Raw genomic sequence first — 27,547 nt, 5'->3', positions numbered from 1 at the left:
CCTGAAGCCCCTTCATCCCATCTCATCCCTCTAATCCTCCCCAAAGCTTTTTCTGAGGATTGAAAGAATGGAGTGGGGTTCAGGAAGCTCCAGGAAGAATGGGGGGACTGAGCCAGAATTGACAGCACTTCCCACCTTCTCTGGTGGGAAGTGCCAGAGTCTGATTTGGGACAATTCTGCATTTGTTCAGTTTAATCCTCCTCTGAAAGGTGCTGTGTAATCATTCAACCTGATAGTCAAAAGTTGGGATTAAAATATTTGACACAAATCTGTGTTTAGATATATTATGCATCTATTTATTTAAGGATAAATATTGCATATTCCAAAGTGCTGTCCATTTGTAAGTGCTCAGTGACAAACACATTTGTTCATGTATCCCAGCATAAATTGCCAAAATAGCACCATATGCAGTAGAGCATTTTTATATGCACACATTAAATAGAATATCTAGGACTCCATAATATGCATAAGATGTTTCAGATCTGCCTCTGTAATTATGTAAAGAGGTCATACAAGTATATGTCATCTATCTCCTCATATAGATGAGGATCTAATGTGCTGACAGAAAGCCAATTAAGTCTCAGCCAGGGGATTGATTTCCCCCCCTTCTTTTTAATTTAAGCAGTCTGACATTCTGGCCAATCTGTTGTAAGCTGGCTTTTGAAGCTATTATCCAAATTTGGAAACTTCCTGATGTCCTTGGAACAATTTCACTAATTCACATCTGCTCTTCTTCAGCACAAGTATCTAGGAAAATACTGTTTTCAGATACTGAAACTGAGCACAGTGCTTCTGTTTATCATTTTGATTTCCCCCCTCTTAAAATTGAGATTTACAAAGGTTATTTTGAAATGCGATAAAATTGAATTAACTTAAATTGTGTTCTAAAGCTTTGCACAAGAACATACATTTTTTTCTGCTACTGTTCTTATAGTTGTAATATGTCATTCGGAACAGGGGCACTAACACAGACTGAAAACACAGCCTCTTAATGGCTGTAATTCAGAACACTGTGTTTCTGATCTAAATATTTTATTAGTCAGATTGAATTATAGAGAGTTACTTGAGGTAAAAATTTCCCCCTTACATTCACTAGGTTAGGATCTTGTGCTAGTCAAAACAAATTATTAATATAATTGTTATAACATAATACTAATATATTTTTCTGAATTCGAGATGCAAAGAGATGTATGAAATGTGTAACCTCCCATTCATTCATTGACAGGAAGGTTGATCCAAATAGGCCATTCATCCGCAGTGGCAAAATCAGTAGTACAGCTCATCTGGCTTGGATGAAGCCATGTAGAACTGCCACATGTGTCATTTTAGACCTCCTAAATAATAAAACCTAAGAGTTATGCTGATAAACATATGAAGCTATCTTATAGCACTGGTCCATGTAGTCCAATATTGTCTTATCCAATTGGCAGCAGTTCTCAGAGTCCTCAGGCAGGGTCTCAGCAGTGCTAAGTGAGATGCTTTAATGGAGTTGGCAGGAACTGGGACTTATATGCAATCAAGCCATGTATTTTACACCGAGTTATAGGCCCTCCCCATTATTCTTTCATGACCACTCTAATGGCGTTCGAGTGTTGTGGTCATGCTTCTTTCCTGTTGTATTTGAACAGTATAGCTTAATGCACTGGTGCAGAAGCATCAGTGACTGCCACAGTAGCAGAACTGAAGTTGGAATTGGACCTTCACATAGATACTGGGACTCTTATGATTTATCTTGTGTAGCAGATGCTTGTAAGGTCAAGTTATAACACTTTGTGCATTAGAAGACTAGTGCAAAGAAAGGTGTTGTTAACATAATGGTACCGTATTTTTTGGTGTAAATGTTGCAACTAAGCAGAAATGGCACCTAAAATTCAGCATGCTCCGAAAACTCGTAGGTGTGAAAACTCGGTTCCATGGGAGGAGGGGAAAAACGTGCACATAAATTCTGCATCAGCATAAGTGCCACAGGCAGCAAAAATTAACTTTTAAAAATGTATGTACCATGGTGTTTCTGCCGGAAAGTAAGGTAGTTTTGTCCCCCCTGCCCCCACTTACAAAGCTTATTATTACCTGGCTTCACTCCAGGTGGTAGACATTTTTCTTCGGAATAAATGATAGCATGCAGTTCTGTAATTCACTTAAAAAATTAAATTCCTTTTTATTATTATAAGATTACAATAGTGCATATAACACAATCAAGGATAGCAGTTATATATGTTGTTGTAAATTGCCCAGAGACAAAAGTTGCACTGTGATAAATAAATAAATAAATAAATAAAATATATGTAAGTATAATGGCGGTGGGGGGGGGAGCAGGAAGGGGAAGTAACCTTAACATAAGATACAACCTACCTAGGAAAAAAGGACGGGAAAGTGGGGGCACCTTCTTCTAAGCATATCTCTCTCTCTCTCTCTCTCTCTCTCTCTCTCTCTCTCTCTCTCTCTCTCTCTCTCTCCCCCCATGCATGGCAGCTCTCACGAGAGTTCGCGAGCGAGCTGCTGGAAGGGGGAGAGGAAAGCAGTGGTGCTGGTGGACAGGCGGGCGAGACGGGAAACAAAATGGTGGGCGGCAGGGAAGAACATGGAGGCGGGCAGGCAGGTGGGGGAAACTAGAGGCACAGATGCTCTGCACCCGGCCCAGCTAGTATATCTTATGTCTTCAAAGCATAAACAATTCACTAAAAGTCAACCAAATAGCTGAAAATTCTTCTTCTTTACCTTTCGGTGGGGGGGCAGTTCAAATGCTAACAAGGAACACATATCAGTTATCCAAAATTGCAGAATAAATTTGTCCTTCCAGTGCTCTATTATCATCCTTTTAGCGATCCCCTCACTCCACCCCCAAAAGCACAATGAATCTATAGTTCTTGAAGTAATGTTAGATTATATATGCTGGGGATGTACCCCAATAAAACATGAACAACCTTGGCATGCAATGATTGCTACAATGTTGTGTTAACAAATTTATGGATTTCAAGCCAAAATGGCACAATAACTGGACAGGACCATACCATATGTGTAAGTGTAGCCTCATACAGATTAAACCTCCAACATCTAGAAGTTTGCGCCCATCCTTTGTTAAACATTATCTGAAGTGTCCAATAAAAACTGAATAGAGGTTTCTTCTGTATTAGCTTCATTTTAAGATCCAAAGAGGCACGTTTCGTTTCTTTCAGAGCAACCCCACTATTTATTTAATAAGTGCTGGTATTCAAGATTATTGTTCCAAATATCTTGGATATAATCAGTATCAATTTTATCAGTATCTTCTGATGGAGCACATTTATAGGCTTAGGGGCTTCCAATAGATGTTCCAGGTTTAATAATAGAAATGGAGTTTCAAAAGCTGCAATCACATCAGGGCCAAAAAGCCATGATAGTAAATATTTTAGCCAGCTAGCATTTAAAGATAAATCAAACTCTGTTTTCAAAGTATCAAAAGATTTAAAAAGCTTCAGAAGAGATCAATTGATCTAGTGTAATGACGTTGTAGGAGACCCAATTAGCCCAATGAAAAGATTTATGATTAGTCTTCAAACGGGTTCTCCCACAATGTAAGCTTTACATGCTGGAAAGAACCCAAAGTTCTCCATATATGCCTTGCTGCTTTAAACACTGGTAATGACCTAGATCTACAAACAACTGATGAACCCAGCACCTGCCAAGATTTCAGTGGGGTCAAATAATAACTTTCAAGCTGTGCCCCAGGTGTGATCGAAATCTGAGACTCAGAGCCAGCGTGGTGTAGTGGTTAGAGTGTTGGACTAGGACCAGGGAGACCCGAGTTCAAATCCCCATTCAGCTATGATACTTGCTGGGTGACTCTGGGCCAGTCACTTCTCTCTCAGCCTAACCTACTTCACAAGATTGTTGTGAGGAGAAACTTAAGTATGTAGTACTCCGCTCTGGGCTCCTTAGAGGAAGAGCGGGATATAAAATTATATTATTATTATTATTATTATTATTATTAACAACAACAACAACAACAACAACAACAATTGTTCCACCCTAAGACTGAAGATAGAATAAATGCCCAATGATAAGCTTGAAAATGCGGAAAGTTAAACCCACTTTATTCTATAGGTAGTTGAAGTTTACATAGTGAAAATTTAGGTGGGTGTCCTTGCTATAAAAAGTCATTGACTAATTTACAGACTTGTTTAAAATATGATAAACGTATAAGAATGGAAAGACCTCTTAAAATATAAATGAGCCTTGGTGTTAGATTCATCTTAATCAAATTTATTTTGCTCCAGATAATCAACAGAATCATAGCCCAATGATCTAAGTAGTTTTGCATTTGAACCAAAAATTTGATGGAGGGGGAATGAATTTACTAATTGGGAGAGCTTCCTAGAAATTACTATGCCTAAATCAGGCCTGCACAACTCAAATGACCTGGTGGGCCGAAACTGACCGTGACTTGGTTCATGGGGGCCAAGGTCAATTTTTAGGGTGCTGATTATCAAAGTAACACTAAATATCAATCAATCAATTAAATCAAATTAAAGTGAAATTAATTAAAATGAATTTAATCAAAATTTAAATTTGAAGCTCTGGCATTAAATTAAATTAAAATAAAATGAATTGAATTAAAAATTCTAATTAAAAAAATTCAATACTATCTGTACAAAATACATAACAATAAAATGCATTGTTCTTCCTTACCACCTCTGTCAAATCATCACACTTAACACAGAGCACCTTTAAGGAAAAAAATTAGATAAATTTTTCTATTAATTTTTGATAAGAAGGTTACACTTTGATCCTTCACCACACAGGTTTTTATGAGGGAAAGAGAGAAGTGAGATGAGGAAAGAAAGGGGCAGGCTTGGCTTGAGAAAGAGAATGGGGCAGACTTGGAGGAAGAGAGAGCGAGCAAAGGAGAACACAGGGCAGGCTTGGTTTGAGAAAGAAAATGGGGCAGACTTGGCGAGAGAGAGAGAGAGAAAGTTTTAAAAGAAACTTGTTGGAAATAGCTACCCCACCGCACATGGTCTGCATTACGGAGAGCTTCTCAGCACCAGGAAATCACTAATCTGCTTCCGAGATAAGAACAGGGGCGGGGACTCAAGAACGCAACTTGGCCCTTTCTGCTTTGTTGGCCAAACACTTACCGCACACGTGGCAAGGGTAGGCTGCTGCAAATGTTCCGAGGCGCTGCAGCAGCGGCTGACCTCAAAGGTGTTGTGGGAATTGAGGCTGATGTCCATGAAGGCCAGAGGGGATCCCAAGCAAGGGAAAGTCCTGGTTGGGGAAGCCGGGCTCTCCGCTTCCTCAGAAGCAGATGAAGAAGGGCTCACCAAGGAAGAGGAAGAATGTGAAGGTGTTATGGCAGGAGCAGTGGCTGCGCCGCTCCCGGTCAAACTGCAGCTCTTCAGCGGCTCCTCAAGAGCCACCACACTGCTCCCTCCCCCACTGCCCTGGGCCCCCAGCAGGAAAAAGGCGCAGCCCCCGTTGTGGAGCTTTTCTTTCCTATGCTCCGGAGCTGGCGGCCCAGGCAGGTCCTGGAAGCTCGGCAGGTCCTCCTGAGGCGGCAGCAGCAACAGGAAGCTGCCTCTTGCCAAGTAGCACTGCAGGCGGGCCTCAATGCCTTCTCGGCTCCCATCCCGCTTGCTGTCCTTCTCCGATGCCGCTGCCGCCGCCTCCTGCTGGCCCGAGGGAAACAAGGCTGCCCCAGCTAATGAGCGAGGCAAGAGGTGTATGTGCGCACGCCCAGGGAAGGGTACATGCGCTGGACTTGCACCTGCCTCGCTCTCGCTGGCCTGCCGGGAGCCAGAGACTGGAGAGGGGGCGGGAAAGTGAGCAAGGGAAAAGGAAAGGCTCCTCCACCTCGGGGGAAAGCCGCGCAGGCGCTCCTCGGTCACGCGGCGGCTAGAATTGGAATTTTTTTAAAAAAAATAAATCACGGAGGTTCACAGCAGGGAGAGGCAGGGAGAATGGCCCAGTGGGCCAGGAAAAAAGGCCTTGCGGGTCACATGCGGCCCGTGGGCCGTATGTTGTGCAGGCCTGGCCTAAATAGACAAGAGACTCTGGACACTTCTTATTAATTCACTTTTTATTTTTTCTTGCTGTTCATTTGAACAGAGCTATGCCAGTTTTTATCCCTTTAGAGGACTGAAAACAGGTAGTAAAACTGAAGAGCATAGGTTTACTGGTACAATGAACTCTGATAGTTTCATTGCTCTATTTAAGCTTGATTCTGTACAGATTTAATGTAAAGAATGTTTCAGTATTAGATCTCTTCAGCACTGAAATATGTTCAGTGATAAAGAATTGAATTTAACATTTAACTTTCAGATTAGAAAATTATTGTATGATTAAGTTGCCCCAAAACTCTTTGTAGCTTGACATGTAGTTGTTGATAGGATGTACTCTGTTTCATATTTATTTGGTTTAAATATTGCCAACTTCTGCAGTATTTCTCTGTCACTATTAAATGATATCAAGTTTGCAGAGCAAGAAGCATTTGAATTAAATACCATTTAACACCCTTCTTCTGTTTTTGCCTCAGCTTCCTGCAGACCTTACCAAGATGCACCTCACAGATGGTCAACATTCACAGGTGACTCATGTCCCTTCAAGCCAGTCTGGCTGCAGTATTGCCAGTGATTCTGGCAGCAGCAGTTTATCTGACATCTACCAGGTAAATCTGATATCAATTTTAACATTTTGTTGACAAGTATGTTTGTCTTCATACATTTTTAGATTAGCAGCAAAATGAAGAAATAATATCTAAGCTGCCAGTGAATTGATTAGTAAGATAAGACAAATATCTTGTTTTAAGTTAAACTAGTGGACCCGGGCACAGAGCATCTGCGCCTCTAGTTGGGCCCAGCCATCCCCCACCATGCTGGCATGCCTGGCTTTCTGGCTGGCTGGCTGGCCACTCCCCCAGCCACTGCCGTCCCCCCAGGCCAGGATGTTCTGCTGCCGCCGCCAGGCTAGGCTGGCCCACCTCCGCTTCCTCCATGCGGTCAGACCAGGGCCCACTGCTGCTGCCGCCTCACCCCAGTGGGTGGACCAGGGCCAGGAAATCCCTCCGCTGCCTCCCACCTCCTCCTCCTAGCTGATGGGGCTTTGCCCACCATCCACTCGCCCACCTCCTCACCGCCGCCATTATTTCTCACCACCACTGCCTCCTCTTCCTGGCCGGTGGGGCTTCGCCTGCCGTCCACCCGCCTCCTCTGGCCGGTGGGGCTTTTTCCGCTAGCCCTCTACCTCTGCATCCTGGCCACCGCCATTATTTCTCTCCACTTCAAGGATGGAACTCTTGCATGCTCTACAGCATCTGCACATTAGTACTTGATTGCTCCCTTAACCTCAGAAATCTCCCCACCCTCACCTGAGCTGCACTCCTGCTCCTCCTCCATCCTGTTGCTTCCATCCCCCTCACCCTTCCTGGTCGTGGCTGCAGAATTGCTGCCGCCTATTGGCCAAGCTGCAGCCCCCTATCCCCAGAGACCTCCCCACCCTCACCTGAGCCCCGCTCCTGCTCCTCCTCCCAGGAGCAGCAGCAGTGGTTGACCAGGCCGTTCCTCTCTGCTGCCACCACAATGGCCGCTCGTTCCCCTTAGGCTGCGGACAGGCCTGGGGCCATCCCTTGCCTGCCTGCCTGCCTCCCTCTGACAATGGCCTCGGTAGCCCCATACAGCAGCAGTGGTTGACTGGGCCCTTCCTTGCTGCTAGTGCTTCCATGGCCGCTCATTCCCCTCAGGCTGCTGACAGGCTCGGGCCTGTCCCTTGCCCTTCCTTCTGTCTCTCTTCCGCCTCCCTTATTTTTATCTCTTTCTCTCTCCTCCACCCGTTCTTCTCCCTCCATTCATGTTTTTTCTCTCTCTCCCTCCCTCCCTGAGTTAACAGATTTTGTTCATCTTGTTTCCTCATCTAATTCACACAATGGCAGCCTCCTTCTGAAGGGGCTCTTTCCTCCCTCACGATTCCTCTCCTCTACAATCAAGAACATTTTCCGACCAGTAACAGTTGCATTCCAACTGACCTTAACCATCACAGGCTCCTTCTCCTTATCTGCATACGGAATCCCCACTGCCCAATCACCATGGTGCTTCTGCTCTCACAGGCTCCTTCTCCCTATCTGCATATGGAATCCCCACTGCCCAGTCAGGTGCTTCTGCTTGCAAACTCTGTCAGCCAATCGCCTCCTTTCTACCACGTCCCCACGCATGGCCCATCTTGGAGAATTAATAATATAGATCCTTAGTGGAATCAAAATAGAGTATTCATGTGAATAAAAAACATTTGAGTGTGATTATTATTATTATTATTTATTTTATTATTTATTATTTATTTTTACTATTTGAATTTACCACAGTTATGAGAACCACACTCAAAGGAAAACTTGCATTTCTAAAACCATATTGTTCAGTTGTTTCTGTATTTTTTGCTTACTAGCACTGGTGGAGGACTAAGAAGAAAGCAGAGGTCAGGGCTGTCGTTAGGGCATGGCAAGCAGGATGACCGCTGTGGGCCCCGCTCTTTTAACCCCCACTAGAATTAACTGGAAGGGGGCCCCGTGCTGCCTGATTTGCCCTGGGCCCTGCACCCCGCCAGGGCTTTCTAAGGACAGCCCTGGCAGAGGTGGTGTATAGGATTTTGCTTGTTGCACCTAACAAAGAAGCTAAACAATACCAACCAGCAAGAGCATTGCACTCCCATGAGGCAGTGACAGCTCTATCCTTGCTTTAGAGCACAGTGTAAGGAAAGGGCTGGGAAGGGGAATCTTGAAGCAAGGTGGCATGGAGATGTTTGGTGGCCCTACAATTGGTGGCCCCTGCAATTGATGGGAAAGTTTCTTCCATGTGTGAGGGACCTATTAAGAATAAATGTTTGGACTGGCGAGTGAGGTATGATCATTGGTGGCTGGAGGCAGGTCAGAAAGTGAGGAATACTACCACTGAGCATCAAATGAGAGAGGTGAGCACTGTGCTGTTGTTATTGTATGTCATTTGGAGGTAGCATGTGCAAGGAGTAGCTTGCACTGCATCAGGCATGTTCCTGACAAGTGGTGGATTAGAAAGAGCTTGGGTGGAACTGATTAGCTCTTGTTTGCAATGCTGGAAGTATTGAATATTTCCAGGGGTAAACTAAATCTAGTAAGTTCTTAAAGTGCAAATAACAAGGTAGTGACAAAATTACAGGGCAGCATTTTTACTAGGTGAGTTAGAGCATCACAACTTAGTCATAACCTGTTTTCACTATAACACAGAAAGATAACTGTGTGCTCAAAATGAAGTTTGTGTTTATTATGCATTCTTTATTATTTGATTACCAAGGATGTTTTCTACAATTTTTGTACCATTTTTGGCTTAGGCTTCAGTTTCATCTCCCCTCTGCTGTGGCAGCCAATGACATGTACCCTGCTTAGTTCCTGAGCCGCCTTGATTGATATGAGGGTTTCTTGCAAAGAGAGAGTTGATCCTCAGTTGTTGGATTACAAATATTTAAAATTGAGATCCAAAGTGTCATGAGTAGAAGGAAAGTCCTAGAGCTGGAGAACTGTATATTCCCCCTTAAACTGTTTTTGGTAGGACTGTTTTGGGTGGGTTCAGACTACCACTTAAGCGAACTTAAGTGAATAATAATAATAATAATAATAATAATAATAATAATAATAATAATAATTCAATTTCTATACTGCCCTTCCAAAAATGGCTCAGGGCAGTTTACACAGAGAAATAATAAATGAATAAGATGGATCCCTGTCCCCAAAGGGCTCACAATCTAAAAAGAAACGTAAGATAGACACCAGCAACAGTCACTGGAGGTACTGTTATATAACTATAACTATGTGGAAATGCAACTTTGCAGTTTCCGAATTCCAACCATGCAGTAAGCCCACCAGTCCCCCAACCAGGCTGTTTAATTTCAGAAGAGTGTTTTGTGAGCCTTATTCTGCCAGTGCAAACTTTTTGTTTTAATCATTTCAAACTCATAGACACAAGCCTCAAATTTCTAAGTGATCAGGTGCCTGAGATATTCCAGATAAATCTCTGTTAAACCTACAGAGATTCCTGTGGTGGCTGGAAAATGTCCAAATTGTTCCAACAGTAGTTCATACCAGGGAAACCAGCAAGCAACAAATTGCAAGTCACTCTGTGTAATGTGTTTTCCTTGAGATTTTTAGTGTGCATGCACTTGCCTGTGCGTATGAAGTAGTTGTCAGGATGAGTAAATCTAAGCATAGAATCTTGTGCATACTTATCAAGGAAGAAGTTTAATTGAGATTAGCTGGACTTCTTAGTGAGTTTAGGATATTGTCAAACAAGTTTAAGCATCCTTAAGCTCCATTGATTTAATGGAAAAGATTTATACAGGCTTCATTTTTCCATTGAGATCAGTGGGACTAAACTGCTCAACTTTGGCTCTTTGTTCCCTTCGTGTTTTTGGATATTAAGTTCTCTGTAGGATGCTGTGTAAGATCTGCATCTTCAAGAAGCTTATGAGCCACATTAATGCCTAACACTTGATGAAGACATGTTGTAGTGCATTCTAACCAATGCATGCTAAATGCTTATATCAAAAGAAGAATTTTGCTACTTTAGCATTCTTTGCCTTTGTGCATGTATACAATCTATAGAAAGCAGCAAAAGGGATTGGTTAACTCTCTCGGCTGATAAGTGAAAATAATGATAAATCGTTCTCAGTCTTGTAAGAGGAATTCCAGTTGCAGCTAACAAGTGCATGCCAATATGGTATATGCAGTTGAAATGTAGTATATCCGCACAGTTCCAACTAGTTGCTCTGGCAACACCAATGACTCCAGACATTTTAGTACAATGCTATTAGAATGTCCTCCCTCCTTAATTTAAATAAATACCTATACTAGTTTGTGCACGGAGCCCTGGACTCAGGCTTGGATTTAACTAGGAATAAGTAGAACCTTGAAACAAACTTAACTAACATCAGCACTGTACCACCTATCCAGAAATGGCTCAGGGAGGTTTACAGGGAGGCCCCCTGTAAGCCCCTGGTCTGCACCGCCGGTGGAATATGGGAGTCCCTTTTGTGACCTCACCGGGCGGGGGGTGGGACAACCTCTGGCCGGGATCATGCCGCGGTGAGGGCTAAGCGGTGGAGGGAGGGAGGAGGGCTGCCTTGGCTCACCTCACAGTGATGCACGGGCAGCATGTGGGACCACGTGAGCTGTGTGGCACCAAAGGCAGGCTGGTGTGATTGGCGCACGCAGGGTAGTTGGAAGGGGGGTGCAGAGGCACGTGCGCTGTGAGAGAGGGTCGGGGAACACCTGCTACACTCTGGTGTGCAAGCACAGCAGCGGCAGCTCTTGGACCCAGGCAACCTTCCGAGCGCTGTCCAGTGCACCATTGCCTCGCCCACCCTGTACTGTGCCTCGTCTCGCCAGCGAGGAAGACGATGCATCCACCACTACAATGCCCCCGCCATCTCAGAATCGCCCCCTTCCCTTTAACGCCAGGTCCCCACTGCTCTTCTTCACATTTTCTTTCACCATTAAAAAAACAACAACCATTCCCAGCGCCTGCCGTGTAACTGTTTTTAAGGAGTTTTGGAGGAGCTGCACAGGTTTCATTAGGTCTGCCTCACCAAGTGCACATGTAAGAGCAGGATCCAGATCAAGCCAGGTGATCATGACCAAGCAGCATTGACACAAATGAGAGATGACTAAATTAATTTCAGTGGGTGGTCCTGACTAATGTTGTTTGGATCGGCCCTGGTACTACATGATTCCTGCTAAACTCCACCTCCATCCTGAGAGGGTTAAACTGTAGATTTCGGGCTCTACTGAAAACTTGCCCAGCTCTCCTCTCCTCACCTCCTTTTTGCTTGACTTCCAGCCTGATGAAGAGTTTTGGGGAATTCAAAAGCTTGCTTGTGTGTTGTTTTCATTGGCCCCATGTAGCGTTTGAATTTTTCTAATGGCCCAACATCCCTTCTCCATTGAGTAATCACCCCCACCCCACACATACTGAAGACATACTGGAGACATATTTGTTCACCTAGGCTTTTAGATTCAGGGGCTCTCAACCTTGGGTCCCTAGACGTTGGTGGACTTCAACTCCCATAATCCCTAGCCATAATGGCAAAATGCCATTGTGGTTGGGGGTTATGGGAGTTTATAAGTCCACCAACATCTGGGGACCCAAGGTTGAGAACCCCTAATATTCCATGTTTGCAAAATATTCCAAATTTAATGATTTTAATGCTTATATTATTTTAATTGTAAACTGCCCAGAGATGCAAGTTTTTGGGCAGTATAGAAGTCTGTTAAATAAATAGAAAAACTTAAACTTGAAACCCCATTACTAACTGCTGGTCTGGGAAACTGCGCATGAAGAATGTAGTGGTCCTTGAAACTCTGCACGAAGAATTTAGCGGTCCTTGACTCCAAAAAGGTTGAGAAACACTGATCTGGAGAGTGTTGGACTATACTAACCTCTTGATTAAGTTCATATTAATTAGATACTGTTTTAATAGTTTGATGATTTTTAATAGTTTTAACATTGTTTTAAGTACATACATTCAGAGTGGGGCCTTCCTGATTCAACATGAGCAGGATCTAAAATGAACTGAGCAGACATCAAAAAACTTGTGAGCACTCACACATGTGCATGCCTTAGAGGAAACAGTGGCCCCTGATATTCCTATCATTAGGAAAGGTTTTTACTGCTCATTCACAGAATGACTCCACAAAAATGATTAACCTGAATGATTGGATAATGAGGAAAATGTTCTCAGGAGCCATGTGTAGAGAGCTTTCACTATGTTTTCATAAGGCATTCTTCCCATGCTACCATGAGAGGAGAGCTTGTCTTATGGTAGCAAGCATGACTTGTTCCTTTAGCTAAGCAGGGACTGCCCTGGTTGCCTATGAATGGGAGACTAGAAGTGTGAGCATTGTAAGTTATTCCCCTCAGAGGATGAAGCCGCTCTGGGAAGAGCAGAAGGTTTCAAGTTCCCTCTCTGGCTTCTCCAAGATAGGGCTGAAAGAGATTCCTGCCTGTAACCTTAGAGAAGCTGCTGCCAGTCTGTGTAGACAATACTAAGCTAGATAGACCAATGTTCTGAGACAGTATATGGCAGCTTCCTATATTCCTACCATCCGCCCGCTAGAATTTCAATCTGAATTTTCAGAATCTTTTGAATCTACTATATATACATGCTTGAAATAACTTGCTTGCTCTCATACTCCCCATAAGCTATGGTTATCCATGCTTTGGCAGCTACCTGGCTTGGGACTCCTTTAAAAAAAACACTATTTTGAAACTTCAAGTGGTTAGGATATGAAAGCCAGGTGCTTGATGCTCAGCTATATGATCGTATTGCATCGATATTAAGACACAGGACCTTTCCCCCCTCAGTTTGTTTCTAAGTACAATTAAAAATGGTGGTTTAGACTTTTCAAGTTGTAAATTGTCTGGAGGCAGAATACCTGAAGATATTAAGAACATGCTGCCTGTTCTTATATGGATCTGTCCAGCAAGATGACTATTGTTGGTCTTTCTCAAAAGGAGGGAACAGCCAGAGCAAAGTGGCTTTCAGTGACTGTACTCTAAGGAAGATCTTATGGGTTTCTACTTTACTATCATTTAGGCATCATGTAAAGGTTGTCCTGTATATCCAAGCTTTTGTTGATTTCTGATTGAGTTTGTAAGTTGTTAGTATTGTTGGCATGGTATGGGTTAAAGATTTGAATTTTATCAATGTGTTTAATGGCATAGCAGATTTACCTCTGTAAAGGTGCATCAACAAATGATATTTCATGTTTTCTGAGTTTAATTTGCCCTGGGGTTTTGGTAATTTATCACACTGTTTTCTTGCCTTCTATTTTAGGGATTCATTCATAATAGATTGTATATTTTTATTTTTATTATTTAAAATTGAGGGGGAAAGGTTTTAAAAAGCAACTGTGTGCTGCTATTTGGCAAAAGTCCTTTCTTGGTTTAAGAAAATGTTGCTATAGAGCTAGACTTTACATATGCTAAATTTCTGTATTTATAAAATTGTCATTTGACCTTGCTTGTTAGGACTTGTATATTAGCCATCTAGGAATCAAATGACTATGGAGACTTTTATGAAAGACTGTGTTGTATGTTCTTCACATATTCAGACCGACCTTTCAGCTAAGAATTGGCTGAGTTTTTTGTTTGGGCTATCTGACCTCATCTAGCTTGAGTTTTAAATTTAATCTGCATGATATGACATGACCTAGTTTTATGAGCGACATACAAGATATGTTTAAATCATGATATTTCAATACACAATTTCCCTTCTAGCCAAATTAATTTTTTTACTTTAGGTGCTGCTCTGTAGGATATAATTAAAGTCAGTTTTATTAAGACTCACTCTCTGCTGCTGGCAATACTAATTGTAGAAACAAAATCCCCTTTGAGGACTGATAATGCATGTGATCTATGATTAAATGAAAATGTGAGCAGATATACAGGACACAGAACCATCAATGAAAAAGTGATGCATCCATGCTGCTCCACACTATAATACACTTGCACTGTTGTGAAGCCGGGCTGCTCCGTGCTTGCTAAGCATTTTGTAATTGCAGTTGCAACATTAATTCCATAATTCCAAATGTGTATGCTTTTGAAAACATCAGAGCGGCATGGGCGCCTCTCCCTCTCCTTTTGATAGTTCTCTGCGTGGTATGTCAGTCACTGTATTAAAAAAATATCTTTCCATCTGCTGGCTGATGTTCAGCCTAATGCTGTAGCAGTGCAACAGCATTTTCTCTTGTCTGAGGGAGAGATGTGACTTTTGGCAAATCCATTTTTCATTTCACCTGAGCCTCCTGAAAGTATGTCCCTGAAGATTGGTGTGTCCCCTCTCATGTGATGGAAAGTATTGCTGATGTGGCGTTAGTCTGGATGTCAGCCAGGATTCATGTGTTGCATGGATGTTTGTCTGTTTGTTTGTCATAGTTGACTGGATTGCAGTGTTAGAGACAAATTCATACACTTTTCAAGAACAAATTATCCAAAAATTGACTAGATTGGATAGTGGGAAGAAGCTTCTTTTTACCAGATATATAGGAGTTTAAGAATTGCTGGGCCCTACGTATACACAGTTGGCAAATTTATGTCTAATATTTGGCTTTCAGGGGCCTTACTCTTCAAAATATATGTATATGTAAATTGAGCATTCTTGGCAATGGACTGCTTCAGGGGTTATGCAGAACTGTGGTTAAACCTGGTTCCATGCTATGTCCCTGAGGCTTGGGAGTGTCTGCTACCTTTGTTGCATGCCCATTCAAGTATTGTGCTCCTGATATAGGTTAGAATAAATTAAGTTTGGTAATGACATCTGAGATGTCACCTAATGGCGCAGTGGGGAAATGACTTGATTATCAAGCCATAGGTTGCTGGTTTGAATCCCCACTGGTATGTTTTCCAGACTATGGGAAACACCTATATCGGGCAGCAGCGATATAGGGAAATGCTGAAAGGCATCATCTCATACTGCGTGGGAGATGGCAATGGTAAACCCCTCCTATATTCTACCAAAGACAACCACAGGGCTCTGTGGTCGCCAGGAGTCGACACCAACTCGATAGCAGACTTTATTACCTTTTAATGACGTCTGGATTGACCAGATTTATACACAATTTTTGTGTACTTAAAAACTACAATCTGTAGCTCAATTCAAATATTGGGTACAGATCACAGTTTACTTCAAGTAAGTAAGTTCAAATAAACAAAATTGTTTGGTTTGCACATCACAACTGATTTTGGTTTATTCTAGCCTAAATCCGAAATAGACACTTGTGTTCTAGAGTCTCAGGAACATCCTGCGGGGCCATGATTAATTGTGGCTCCGTGTTACATCTGAACCAATCCTTTGTGTATTGATCTTTTGTTAAAGAAAGTGTAAGGCCCTTTACTGAAGAATGTAACTTGTTTACTCCTTTAGCCTGAGTCATGCCAATTGTACAGTTAGAAGGTAGATGATGGGAACAGAACAAACAGCGTATTTGTGCCTATTGCTGAACAACTGCAAAAACCACTTGCTATTTTATCTATAGGCTACTGAAAGTGAAATGGGAGATGTAGATTTAACTGGTCTCCCGGAGGCACCAGTAGATTCTGAAGATGAAGAAGAAGAAGATGAAGACATCGATAGAACTTCAGATCCACTGCTGGGCCGAGATGTTGTACGGGAATGCCTTGAAAAAGAACCTGCTGACAAAACAGATGATGATATTGGTGAGAAGTGGAAAGATTTTCTGTTTAAGTAGGTCTAATGCAACTTTAAACAAATTATTCATAATGTTCTGTTGACAAATAATTTTGAAGTTTGTGACAGAACTATGTAGGCTGGACTTTAAAATCTGTATCTATAAACATAATTCAAGTGAACTTTGTTGTTGGGTAGAATACCTAATTTGTGTAAAGAAAGGAAAATGAAATAGGACCAAAACAACTTTCCAAGCTTCCAGACATGAAAGATTTGACCATTTCAAGATGACAAATATTAAACAATTTCGTATTACTTTAATTGTTTGTGTCTTTAAGGTGTGAGTAGGAAGTGGTAACATCAGGTTGAATCCAAACAACTATGACTGGAAGGAAAGCAGCCACTGGTTCTTGAGCTTGTACAAGAATTCATGCAGTGATTTCTAATTGTTTCTATAGCAGTTTTCATGCTTCTGCTTGTGCAAGAGGTTGTGGAAATGGAAAAACTTAATAGTCTCCCTTTTCTAGGGCACTGCTTAACAAAACATGCAAAAGAGCACTTCTGTGAGTGGAAGATATCTTCTGTGTGTGAAAAGGCATCTTTTGAATTCAACTCACTGAAACCACTTATTAGCCAGTATACATTTGTGAAAGATATCAATTAGACTGAAATTCATGTGTCGGTATCTAAAATTGTTACAACAGTTTAGCCATTCATAATGGCTGAACTTAGCATGCTGATTGTCTTTGTTACTTGAATATGTTTTGGTTTTGTTCTGTTAGAACAATTACTGGAGTTCATGCATCAGCTTCCAGCATTTGCCAACATGACTATGTCTGTAAGAAGAGAACTCTGCTCAGTGATGATATTTGAAGTGGTAGAGCAAGCAGGAGCTATCATCCTACATGATGGGCAAGAAGTAGGTAGTGCATAATGCTATGGACATACTGTTATCTTTGTATCTAGCAAGTGTAATCATTATATATTTCTGTGCTGTAGAAATAGGGTGACTGCTTTTACAATGTTTGCAGAACATGTAGCATATGTCTGCCTAATGCCATTGTATGTCATGAACGCTCCAAAACCTCTTCCCAGTGGGTCATGCTTCCCTGTTGTTTGAAAACCCAGCACCTATTCACTCTTCCAGCAGAAACCCTTTCATGTGAATGTTTCTGTCTCTTAGGTATATCTTCTTACATCCATCAACCAATTGCTTTCTACTGTAGCCTCAATAACGAATTCTGTATCCATTTTGAATGTCAGTGAGAGTTAGTTGTCATGTTAAACCATACTGCTACTTTGGAATGATACACAGCAGTTTCTGATAGTAAAAAAACAACCCAAAACTTTTATTCAGCTAATGGATGCTGCTTTTCTAGTGATGATAGCAAGTTGATGTACGTTAATATCATAATAGATGAATCGCTTTTAATTGTTTACATTGTTTGCGATACTACAGTTGCAGAGGTATACTAAACATCCAGTTGACCTCCCATCTTTGTGAACGTTGACACAGCTTGATTTTAATAGATTACTGACTGGTATACTTCTGTTTTTCTTTCCAGCTTGATTCCTGGTATGTTATTTTAAATGGCACCGTGGAAATCAGCCATCCAGATGGGAAAACAGAAAGTCTCTGTATGGGAAATAGTTTTGGGATTACCCCTTCTCTGGAAAAACAATACATGAATGGTGTGGTTAGGACCAAAGTAGATGATTGCCAGGTAAGATCATTTAGTAGCAATATATTGTACCATTTTGAAGGTTCTTGAGTAGGTAGAATCTGATTCCTATAAGAAGGCTGTGGTCCACTCAAAAGAGCTCAGGACAGTTAAGCAGAAAGTATGTATTTCTACTTCTTGAGTTGAAGTTGTCACTTACATTACTGTTTGCTTGTGGGATTGTCTGTCTTGCTCATCTCTTAAGGTTTATATATAAGGTGAAACAGAAGGATATCTAATGATATTTTTGTCATTCCATTACATCCATCCAGACTTATTTATTTATCTATTTATTTGATTTCTATACCACCCTTCCAAAAATGGCTCAGAGCAGTTTATACAGAGAAATAATGAATGAATGAATGAATGAATAAATAAATAAGAAAGAAAGAAAGAAAGAAAGAAAGAAAGATGGATTCCTGTCCCCAAAAGGCTCACAATCTAAGATAGATACCAGCAACAGTCACTGGAGGTACTATGCTGGGGGTGGATAGGGCCAGTTACTCTCCCCCTGCTAAATAAAGAAAATCACCACGTTAAAGGTACCTCTTTGCAAGTTAGCAGGGCTTTTTTGACCAAGGGACTTGACCAAGGGATGGGTTTTTAAAATGTTGTTAATTTTGTATTACTTGTTCTCCTGCTGTTCTGGGACAGTTTGTCTGCATAGCCCAGCAGGACTATTGGCGAATTCTGAACCATGTTGAAAAAAACACACACAAAGTGGAAGAAGAAGGAGAAATTGTTATGGTGAAGGAGCACCGGGAGCTGGACCGCAGTGGAACCAGGAAAGGACATATAGTAATTAAGGTGATTTTGGAAGTTTATTTAAGAATTTATTTCATATATTAAAACTTATTTTACTGTTGCATCTTCAATACTACTTCTACCTACACTTCAAATGATTTATCTTTTTTATTGAAATACTGGATAAATAAGTTTTATCATTGTTCAAGCAGATTTTCCGAACTTATGCCAAGGGGAAAGAGTTAGGATCAAATTTAAAGAACTGGATTTATGAATTACATTTTCTGAATATGTCCTAACTGATATTTTTTGCAAGTACTATGCATATAAATAATATGAAATTGAATGCTTTTATTTATTGCAATTGCTTGTTTTTAAGGCAACACCCGAACGCCTCATCATGCATTTAATAGAAGAGCATTCCATTGTAGACCCAACATACATTGAAGACTTTCTGTTAACATATAGAACATTTCTGTCAAGCTCTCTGGAAGTTGGGGGCAAACTCTTGGAGTGGTTTCAAGTAGACAGCCTCAGGGACAAGGTTGGTTCCTAAATTAGAGATATCTAATTAGGGTTTGCTTATTCTTGTGTACTGGAAATAAATGTCACTCTTGTTTATGAATTTTTTTCATAATGAACATCTTTTTATTTCAGGAAGCCTTTAATGCTTACTGCTTGTTCTTAATTACTATGGTATCATAATGTTGCTATCTTATTTAGTAATTGCTTTGTAGTTTGATCTTGTATTTTTTTTGAATATTCTCTTTTATATTTCTCTTGCAAGTTGCTTTGACTATTGTCCGGTGGGTGCCCCCGCCATCCTTACCAGCACGGACCTCCCGTTACTGTCCCAGGTGGGGGCCGATCCTGAACCCGCCAAGAGTGGGGTAGAATGGCCCTCCACAGGCACACTGGTGAGGCCGTGGCTCCCTAGAGCCCCTAGAGAGTGGCCGAGCGAGTGGGTCGCTGCCGCGCAGGGAAGGGTGGGAGCAGGCAGAGGGCAAATGAGACAGGGAGGCCGCTGATTGTAACGGGGGTAAGACGAGCTTAATAAAGCAGGAGGGTGCCCAGTTGGAGGGGAGAGGGGTTGTGTGGCCTGCCAACAGAGATTTAAGGCTGGCCTTTAAAAAAAAAATGACTGAATGAATCAGTAATAGATGGATTTTTTTAAAGCCTGCAAGGGAAAAGAAATTCATAGAATAGGATTTCCTGTCCCTGACTGCCCACTGCAGGCTCCTGTGTGCCCCCAAACGTGTTCCTGAAAATATTAGAGCCCTTGGGAACAGGAGGGCACATGATGTGCGGGGTAGTGCTGCAGAGAGAGGGTCAAATTTGAAATCACGTATGCAAAGTGCCTACATTAATTTGAGCGGATTCCTCCCTCTTGCTGTTTGGTTTCTAAGGTTCTTCCAGTCCTTCGGAGAAGCTCCTCAGGGTTGGCCAAAGCTGTAGTGGGAGGAGGGCAAAAAGTTCTCCTTTTTGTGTTCCAACACAATCCTCTTCTCAATACAGTATACTATAAGTGTTTTTATTTGCAGCACAGATAATTGTGTACTGCAAATCCCAAAAGATTTGACACTCATTTAGGACAACTTTGTATTTCTGGTGGCTTCAAGCTACTATTGCATATTTCTTTCTTTGTCTTTTATTTTTCCACTTCCTGCAAACTATTTTCTTATAGTTTACCAAAGACTTTGGGATTCTTATTTACATTAAAGAAAAATCTGTGTAGTGTGGTAGTGAACACACTTCTTTATACAGTAAAATGTCTGTTGGTTGGCAGTGTAGTCTTCCCACTTAAGGAAAAATTTCTAGAGCCCAGTTTCATTCCTCATATACCAGAGAGAAGGTGCGGGGCAGGCAGAGGCAGGGCAGATCAACTTTCTCGGACTGAATTTATTTGCTTCTCAAGTCTTCTCAAATTTTCTGTTTTTATGGCTGTTCATTTACCTTTATGGCTAGATGTTTTTACTCATGTCTATGAAACTTCTTACTATTTTGCTTTTCCATTTAAGAAATAAGGAGATATGTCACATCCCTTTGGAGTAACTTTCATTGAGAACCATTCTATCCTTTAAAAAAAGAATTGTCTCTTTTGAACAATAAAAATAGCTGCTTGGCTTTATAAAACAAAATCAGTGCATGGCTACATTTTGTCTGAAAACATTTCACAAGGAAAATGAATTGAATACAATTATTACTGCTTGTATATATGGTATATAGTATATATATGTTGTATATGGTATATATGGTATATTTCTTATATAATATAAGAAACTTGCACTTGGTAAAAGGAAATTAAGTCCCTTTGGGGTTCTTTTGGTGAACAAACATTTTATTTTAAACTGACAGCGTATCTTAGAGACTGCTGGCACTGGTGAAGCTGTGTAGTAATTGCATAGCTCAGTTGATTACCGTGTTAAAAGATGAAGATGGAAATTCGTATGCTTCTTGCTTTGTTAGTATAAATCTCATACAAACAGCCATTAAAGAAATGACTGATATTTCATAGTCACAATCACTCTGAAATTGATTCATAAGGGATGTTTTTAAAAACGGTTTTAACTAGTTACTAGTTCTAATGCTGTGTTAAAAATAGCGACCTATTTTTCTCTTGCAAGAAAACCCACTATCTTCACATGTGTGCTTGTTCTTAGGTTACCCGAGTTGTACTACTATGGGTGAACAATCATTTTAATGACTTTGAAGGAGACACAGCCATGACACGATTTTTGGAAGAATTTGAAAAAAACTTGGAAAATGCGGTAGGCCACGCTGAACTAAGTTGTGCTTTGTCATGTATTTCCTCATTTTTCCCAACCTTAAAATGCTTGATAAAGGAATCCATAGAAAATTTTAATAAAGTGTGTGTGTGTGTGTGTGTGTGTGCGCATATTGAATCACAATTTTGACAAAGAACAAGATGATTAGAGGGATTGTTCTGTGAGATCATTGTGGGGTGGGGGTGTGCTATGATTTGTTCTTACCTCATTCTAGGTGGGATATTGTCATGTATTTTTGTCTAACAATTTACAGAAAATGAAGGGGCACCTCAGGTTACTAAACATTGCCTGTGCTGCCAAGGCAAAGTGGAGACAAATTACATTGCAGAAACCTTCCAGAGATTCCCCACTTTTCTTCAGTCTGCTTGGAGGAAGTGAAAAGAGTTTTGGTATTTTTGTAGAGACAGTGGAATCGGGAAGCAAAGCATCAGAAGCTGGGCTTAAACGTGGTGATCAGGTAAAGTAAAACCTTTTGTGTCAGTTATGATTTCACATAGCTTACATATAACTGACATATATTCAGCTGAAGAAAGTGTCTTCATTTACTCCAGATTTAAAACCATTACATTATCTGCTATGTTTCCAGGAGAAATGCAAAGTGCTGATAAAGCCCTAAACAACTTGAACCCAGGTTGCCTAACAGAAACACCCTATTTTTTCGATCTCCACTGCCCATTACAGTTATCTGGGGAGATTTGCCTGCAGTTGCCATCAGCTCATTTGATAGTGACTCAACATGAGGTGTTATTTGTTGTTGTCCCTGAGTTTTAGAATGTGCTCCCTGATGAGATATGTGGATTGGATTCTTTGGTAGCCTTTAGAAAACAGATTTATTTGCTCAGACCTTTAGTCAGTGTTTTATTTAAACCTCCTCAAGATTTGATGATTGGAGGTACATATATACAAATATATAAATAAAATAATTTATTATATTAACCTGGTTCAATTGTTCCAGCCAAACCATACTTGTCTCACCCCAAGTTCCCTTCCCCGTTTCCTGAATCATTGTAACAATATTTTATTGTGACATCCAAGTCAGGCAAATTATTAATTCTAAGCATCGTTTGCCTCCAGCAGTATTAGAAATCCATGTTTTTTAATTCAGATTTGGAGGCAGGTGATTAGTGATAACCATTGTTTGCCCAATGTAGATTTCATGACAAACTAAATGGTTTCTACAAATCAGGAAGTGAACAAAGGCAAGGGAGAACATGCAAGAATGGAGGACATTCCTGAATGGCTAAACCATGCTTTGCTTATGGTGTCTGAACTGGGCCTATTTTTGAGAATCTTTGCAAATATTAGTATGAAATAAAAGTAACATCCAGGAAAGTAACCCAGAGTGTGCCTTATTACAGTTTGCTTCTATAATCTTTAAGGCATTTAAAAGTGCAGTTTCAATATGTCTTCATATACCTAAAGTATGTTTGAAAAAATGTGTTGTGGCCTTATTTTTGTAGTGATTTATTCATCAATAGAACATTGACCTATATTTTCCTGTTTCTTATTAAAGGTAATGGAAGTCAATGGGCAAAATTTTGAGAACATTACGTTTGCAAAAGCCATGGAAATCTTAAGGAACAATACCCATCTTTCCATTACTGTAAAAACAAATATTTTTGGTGAGTTGAGCTGTATAAACAAATCTCTTCGAGAGATTGGCCAGGATCCAAAACAACTACTTTAAGTATGTCTAAAGGCTTTGGTGTGTATGGATAGTGGTGTTTAAAACAAAACAAAACAACAACCTTTAAGTGGATTTTCATTACATAGCTGTAACTGTTTTGAATAGCTCCAGCCTTCATTTCAAAAAGAGATTTTCCACATGTCATACATGGGGAAGAGCTTCTTGTTTAGAGAACCAAATCCAAAACTCGCATTAACTTTGAAGCTCACTACATAAGCAATCCAAAATTGTCACTAGAGGCACAAATGACCAGGCTCAGACTATCATACTTCAGACACATTATGCAAAGATCCAGCTCCCTTGAGAAGTCCATAATGTTGGGAAGAGTTGAAGGAAAGAGAAGAGGACAGCCAGCAGCAAGGTGGATGGACTTGATTACGACGGCAATGAATGCACCACTGAGTGACCTTAAAGCCAAGTTAAAGCCACATAATCTTGGAGAGAATCTATCTGTATGGTCGCTAAGTGACGGCACTTAATCAATCACATAAGCAGCAGCTGCAAATCCTGCTTTTTAAAAAGAATAAAACCCTCTGCTGCTGCTGCTTCTTCTTCTTCTCCTGCTTCTCCTCCTCCTCTTTCATTACCATCTTCAAAATAGGTTTTCACATGTAATTTTACTTATGTATTCATTCATTCATTCATTCAGTTTCTATACCGCCCTTCCAAAAATGGCTCAGGGTGGTTGTAATGACTGCATAAAAACTGCTCTAGTGTGTCCCCTCAACACAAAGTCGAGGAACATGCTAGAATGATATGGAATATGGTGCAGGGGCTGCAGTGGAAAGGTGGAAACCAATGAGAATGGGATTGGGCCATCTTTTATAAGCAGGGCATGTTCTGCATTAGCTTTCTTAGCGGCTGCATTACACTGCTGAATTATACCTTTCACATGTACTCCTGACAAGCTAGGTCTCCCCCACTTGTGCATTTGATTTTTCATACCCAAATGCAGGACTTTACGTTTATCATTCTTGAGCTTCATCTTTTTGTTTTGGTCCAATATTCAAGCTTATTCAGATTTTTTTGAATCTATCTTCTGAGGTGGGCTATCATCCCCAGCTAATATCATCTGCAAATTTATAAATAAGAACGGATACATTTGGGAAAGTGAAAAAAGTGGGGTTAGTGTTATATTACATAGTGAAGAAGTGAGGTTAGTGTTATATTGCATCATCATCATCATCATCATCATCATCATCATCCCCCAGTGAGGCACTACCTTGGCGTGGTTGTGGGGCTTGTGTGCTCTGATTAAGGTGAGAGCTATGCCAGAGGTCCAACCATACTGGACAGGTCTCACCAGAGGAGCCAGACAAAGAGTGCCTCTCCCATCAACAATATGGTGAGACGTAACTTTAATAAATCTATACCGGATCGGTCGTCGTCCGGGTCAACAAGGACCGCGCCAGATGCTATAGTCCCTGGACATCTGGTGGCAAGTGGGCAACAGGACTCAGGATCTTCAGTTGAGCAACCAGGGCTGGAGACAGCAAAGTTACTGGAAGAAACGTCGCTTAACCGAAAAAAATATACAAAAAATGCCAACAAGGAAATAATGATCTGCTATTACAAGTCTAGTCCAACTAGAAGAGGTTATTTAAAAAGGTAAGCCCCTGTATGGTCAATATTTGCACAATATAAGTGGAAAATCAGACATCACCAAGACCTGGCAATGGCTTAAGAATGGCAACTTGAAGAAAGAAACTGAGGGTTTAATACTGGCGGCACAAGAACAGGCACTAAGAACAAATGCAATAAGAGCAAAAGTCGAAAAATCCACAACAAACAGCAAGTGCCGCCTTTGTAAAGAAGCAGATGAAACAGTGAACCACCTGACCAGCTGTTGTAAGAAGATCGCACAGACTGACTACAAACAAAGGCATGACAAGGTAGCAGGGATGATACACTGGAACATCTGCAAAAAATACAAGCTTCCTGTAGCCAAGAATTGGTGGGACCATAACATTGAAAAAGTTGAAGAAAATGAAGATGTAAAAATATTATGGGACTTCCGACTACAAACAGACAAACATCTGCCACACAATACACCAGATATAACTGTAGTCGAGAAGAAAGAAAAACAAGTCAAAATAATCGACATAGCAATACCAGGGGATAGCCGAATAGAAGAAAAAGAAATAGAAAAAAATCACCAACTACAAAGATCTACAAATTGAAATTGAAAGGCTGTGGCAGAAAAATACCAAAATAATCCCAGTGGTAATTGGCGCCCTGGGTGCAGTCCCAAAAGACCTTGAAGAGCACCTCAACACCATAGGGGCCACAGAAATCACCATCAGCCAATTACAAAAAGCAGCTTTACTGGGAACAGCCTATATTTTGCGACGATATCTATAATAACCAACAGTATTGATGATAAAATTCAGCCATCCCAGGTCCTTGGGAAGGACTCGATGTCTGGATAAAACAAACCAGTCAATAACACCTGTCTGACTGTGTAAACAAGAAATAATAATAATAATTCGATTTCTATACCGCCCTTCCAAAAATGACTCAGCGCGGTTTTACAAAGAGAAATAACAAATAAGATGGCTCCCTGTCCCCAAAGGGCTCACATTCTAAAAAGAAACATAAGACACACACCAGTAACAGTCACTGGAAGTACTGTGCTGGGGGTGGATAGGGCCAGTTACTCTCCCCCTGCTAAATAAAGAGAATCACCACGGTAAAAGGTGCCTCTTTGCCCAGTTAGCAACGGACATTAATATACATTAATCAATGTATATTGATTAATAAAAAGAAGTGTTCGTGTAGATGTGCCCATTGTGCAAATTACGTTTTAAAAAAATCAGCCCTGACATCAACCCTGCAAAACACCCACCCCCTCTCTTTGCTGGTCAATGACCGAATAAACTTATAACCCACCCCCTCTCCAGGAAACCTTGCCTTTTCAACTAGTGAAATGAACAAAGTTGGATGAAGAGCCGAGGAGCTACGGATGTGGTTCAAGATTATCTATATGACAGCCAAAGTTGTTGGTTCACAAGATCACTAGCCAAACTGAAATGGAGAAATATGCTGATCTCCAAGTTAGTCTAGATTTTAGCATGATAGCACCACATGCAGGCCACCTCCCAGATGTTTTCAGTTTAGAGACTGCTGTTCAGTTATGTGTCACATATGTCTCTGACACTGATCCACAGCAAAATCTTTGTGTACAGAGAGCCATAGTTTTGTGAGTTTGCCATATTGTGTACTAACTAAAGAACACTGTTCTGCCAAGTAGGATTATTCTATTCATCTTCCTAGTAAAGTGTGGATCAAGCACACCTTATTTACCTTATTGATTGCAGGCTTACATCCATAAATGCAAAGTAATCATAAAACTGAAATGAAGTTTACACTTCTCTTTTTAAAAATTTTCAATGGGTTGACATTTTTCCCCCCTTTACAGTGTTCAAAGAACTGCTTAGCAGGATAGGGCAGGAGAAGAATGGCATCCCACATATTCCCAAAATTGCAGAAAAGAAAAATAATCGCTATTCCATCCCAGATATTCCTGGAGATGTTGAACAGATGTTTCCACGTGAAAAAGGAAACAAGAAAATAAAAGCAAACACTGTGTCTGGTGGAAGAAACAGAATCAAGAAAATTTTAGACAAGACACGATTCAGCATCTTGCCTCCAAAGTTGTTCAGGTATGATAAAATGCTAATGTCACCATTGCATGATAAACTGGAATTTTTCGTTTGATTGGATAAATATGACTTCTGTTATGATAAAACTACAGATTAGCAGTTTCGTGGATCACAGTTTCCTGTATTCGCTGATGGATCTTATAGACCCGCATTCTTTATCCGCAGCATGAAATATCCACGGATATTTGAGTGGCTGGGAAAGGATGTCTGATGTCATTTCTGGCTGCCATTTTGAAGCACGGAGCCATTTTGTGGTACTTAAAGCAAAACACCATTTTGTAAAAGCGAAAAATTGGAGGATTTGGGGGGCATTCCTGGAGAACAAGTTATGGTGTTTTACTGCTCCTATTACTTCCCCCACCTTGTTTTTGGGGTGGTTTTTTTTTCAGATTAAGAAATTCAACTCCTGGATTTCAATAGGGTCAAGGTTTATTTGTTCTCGGTTTCCGTATCTGCGCTTATTGGTGGGAATTGAACCCTCATGAATAAAGAGGGCCTCTTGGACTGAAAAATAGTTTGAGGTGTTGTTTCTTGCTTTCTTTGTCGTGTTATCTGCAACTGTTACGTGAAATTCCTGTTTGAATGTTGTCATCCTCTTCAACTAGTTATTAACGTTGGCAGTTGCCATGCTGGAGCAACATCTATTATGCCATTAGCAAGCTGGTGACAATATTTCTGTTAGTGGATGGGAAGAGATAATGACTGACATAATGCACAGCAATAGAGCACCACTGTGCACCACAGCAGGGTTGCTGTGGTTTGTAAGGC

The 27,547-nt window shown here is 40.9% G+C and overlaps 1 protein-coding gene across 11 annotated transcripts in view; it reads left to right on the top strand.

Moving 5' to 3' along the window:
• RAPGEF6 (Rap guanine nucleotide exchange factor 6) overlaps positions 1-27,547 on the top strand; it is a 244,713-nt gene that overhangs the window by 147,007 nt on the left and 70,159 nt on the right. For 10 of the 11 annotated variants that reach the window (XM_053300756.1, XM_053300752.1, XM_053300755.1 and 7 more), the window contains 10 exons: positions 6,515-6,646; positions 16,028-16,208; positions 16,962-17,098; positions 17,745-17,903; positions 18,555-18,707; positions 19,024-19,188; positions 21,305-21,412; positions 21,684-21,887; positions 22,944-23,052; positions 26,536-26,779. In XM_053300756.1, the coding sequence (XP_053156731.1) occupies positions 6,515-6,646; positions 16,028-16,208; positions 16,962-17,098; positions 17,745-17,903; positions 18,555-18,707; positions 19,024-19,188; positions 21,305-21,412; positions 21,684-21,887; positions 22,944-23,052; positions 26,536-26,779 (1,592 nt within the window). The remainder of the gene's footprint in view (positions 1-6,514; positions 6,647-16,027; positions 16,209-16,961; positions 17,099-17,744; positions 17,904-18,554; positions 18,708-19,023; positions 19,189-21,304; positions 21,413-21,683; positions 21,888-22,943; positions 23,053-26,535; positions 26,780-27,547) is intronic. The other variant, XM_053300758.1, reaches the window with a different exon arrangement.

This window comes from Hemicordylus capensis, chromosome 2, assembly GCF_027244095.1.
Source record: "Hemicordylus capensis ecotype Gifberg chromosome 2, rHemCap1.1.pri, whole genome shotgun sequence".
In the NCBI taxonomy this organism is placed as follows: domain Eukaryota; kingdom Metazoa; phylum Chordata; class Lepidosauria; order Squamata; family Cordylidae; genus Hemicordylus; species Hemicordylus capensis.
Note: the sequence above shows the minus strand (reverse complement) of the source record. Positions and strands in the feature narration are given on the sequence as shown.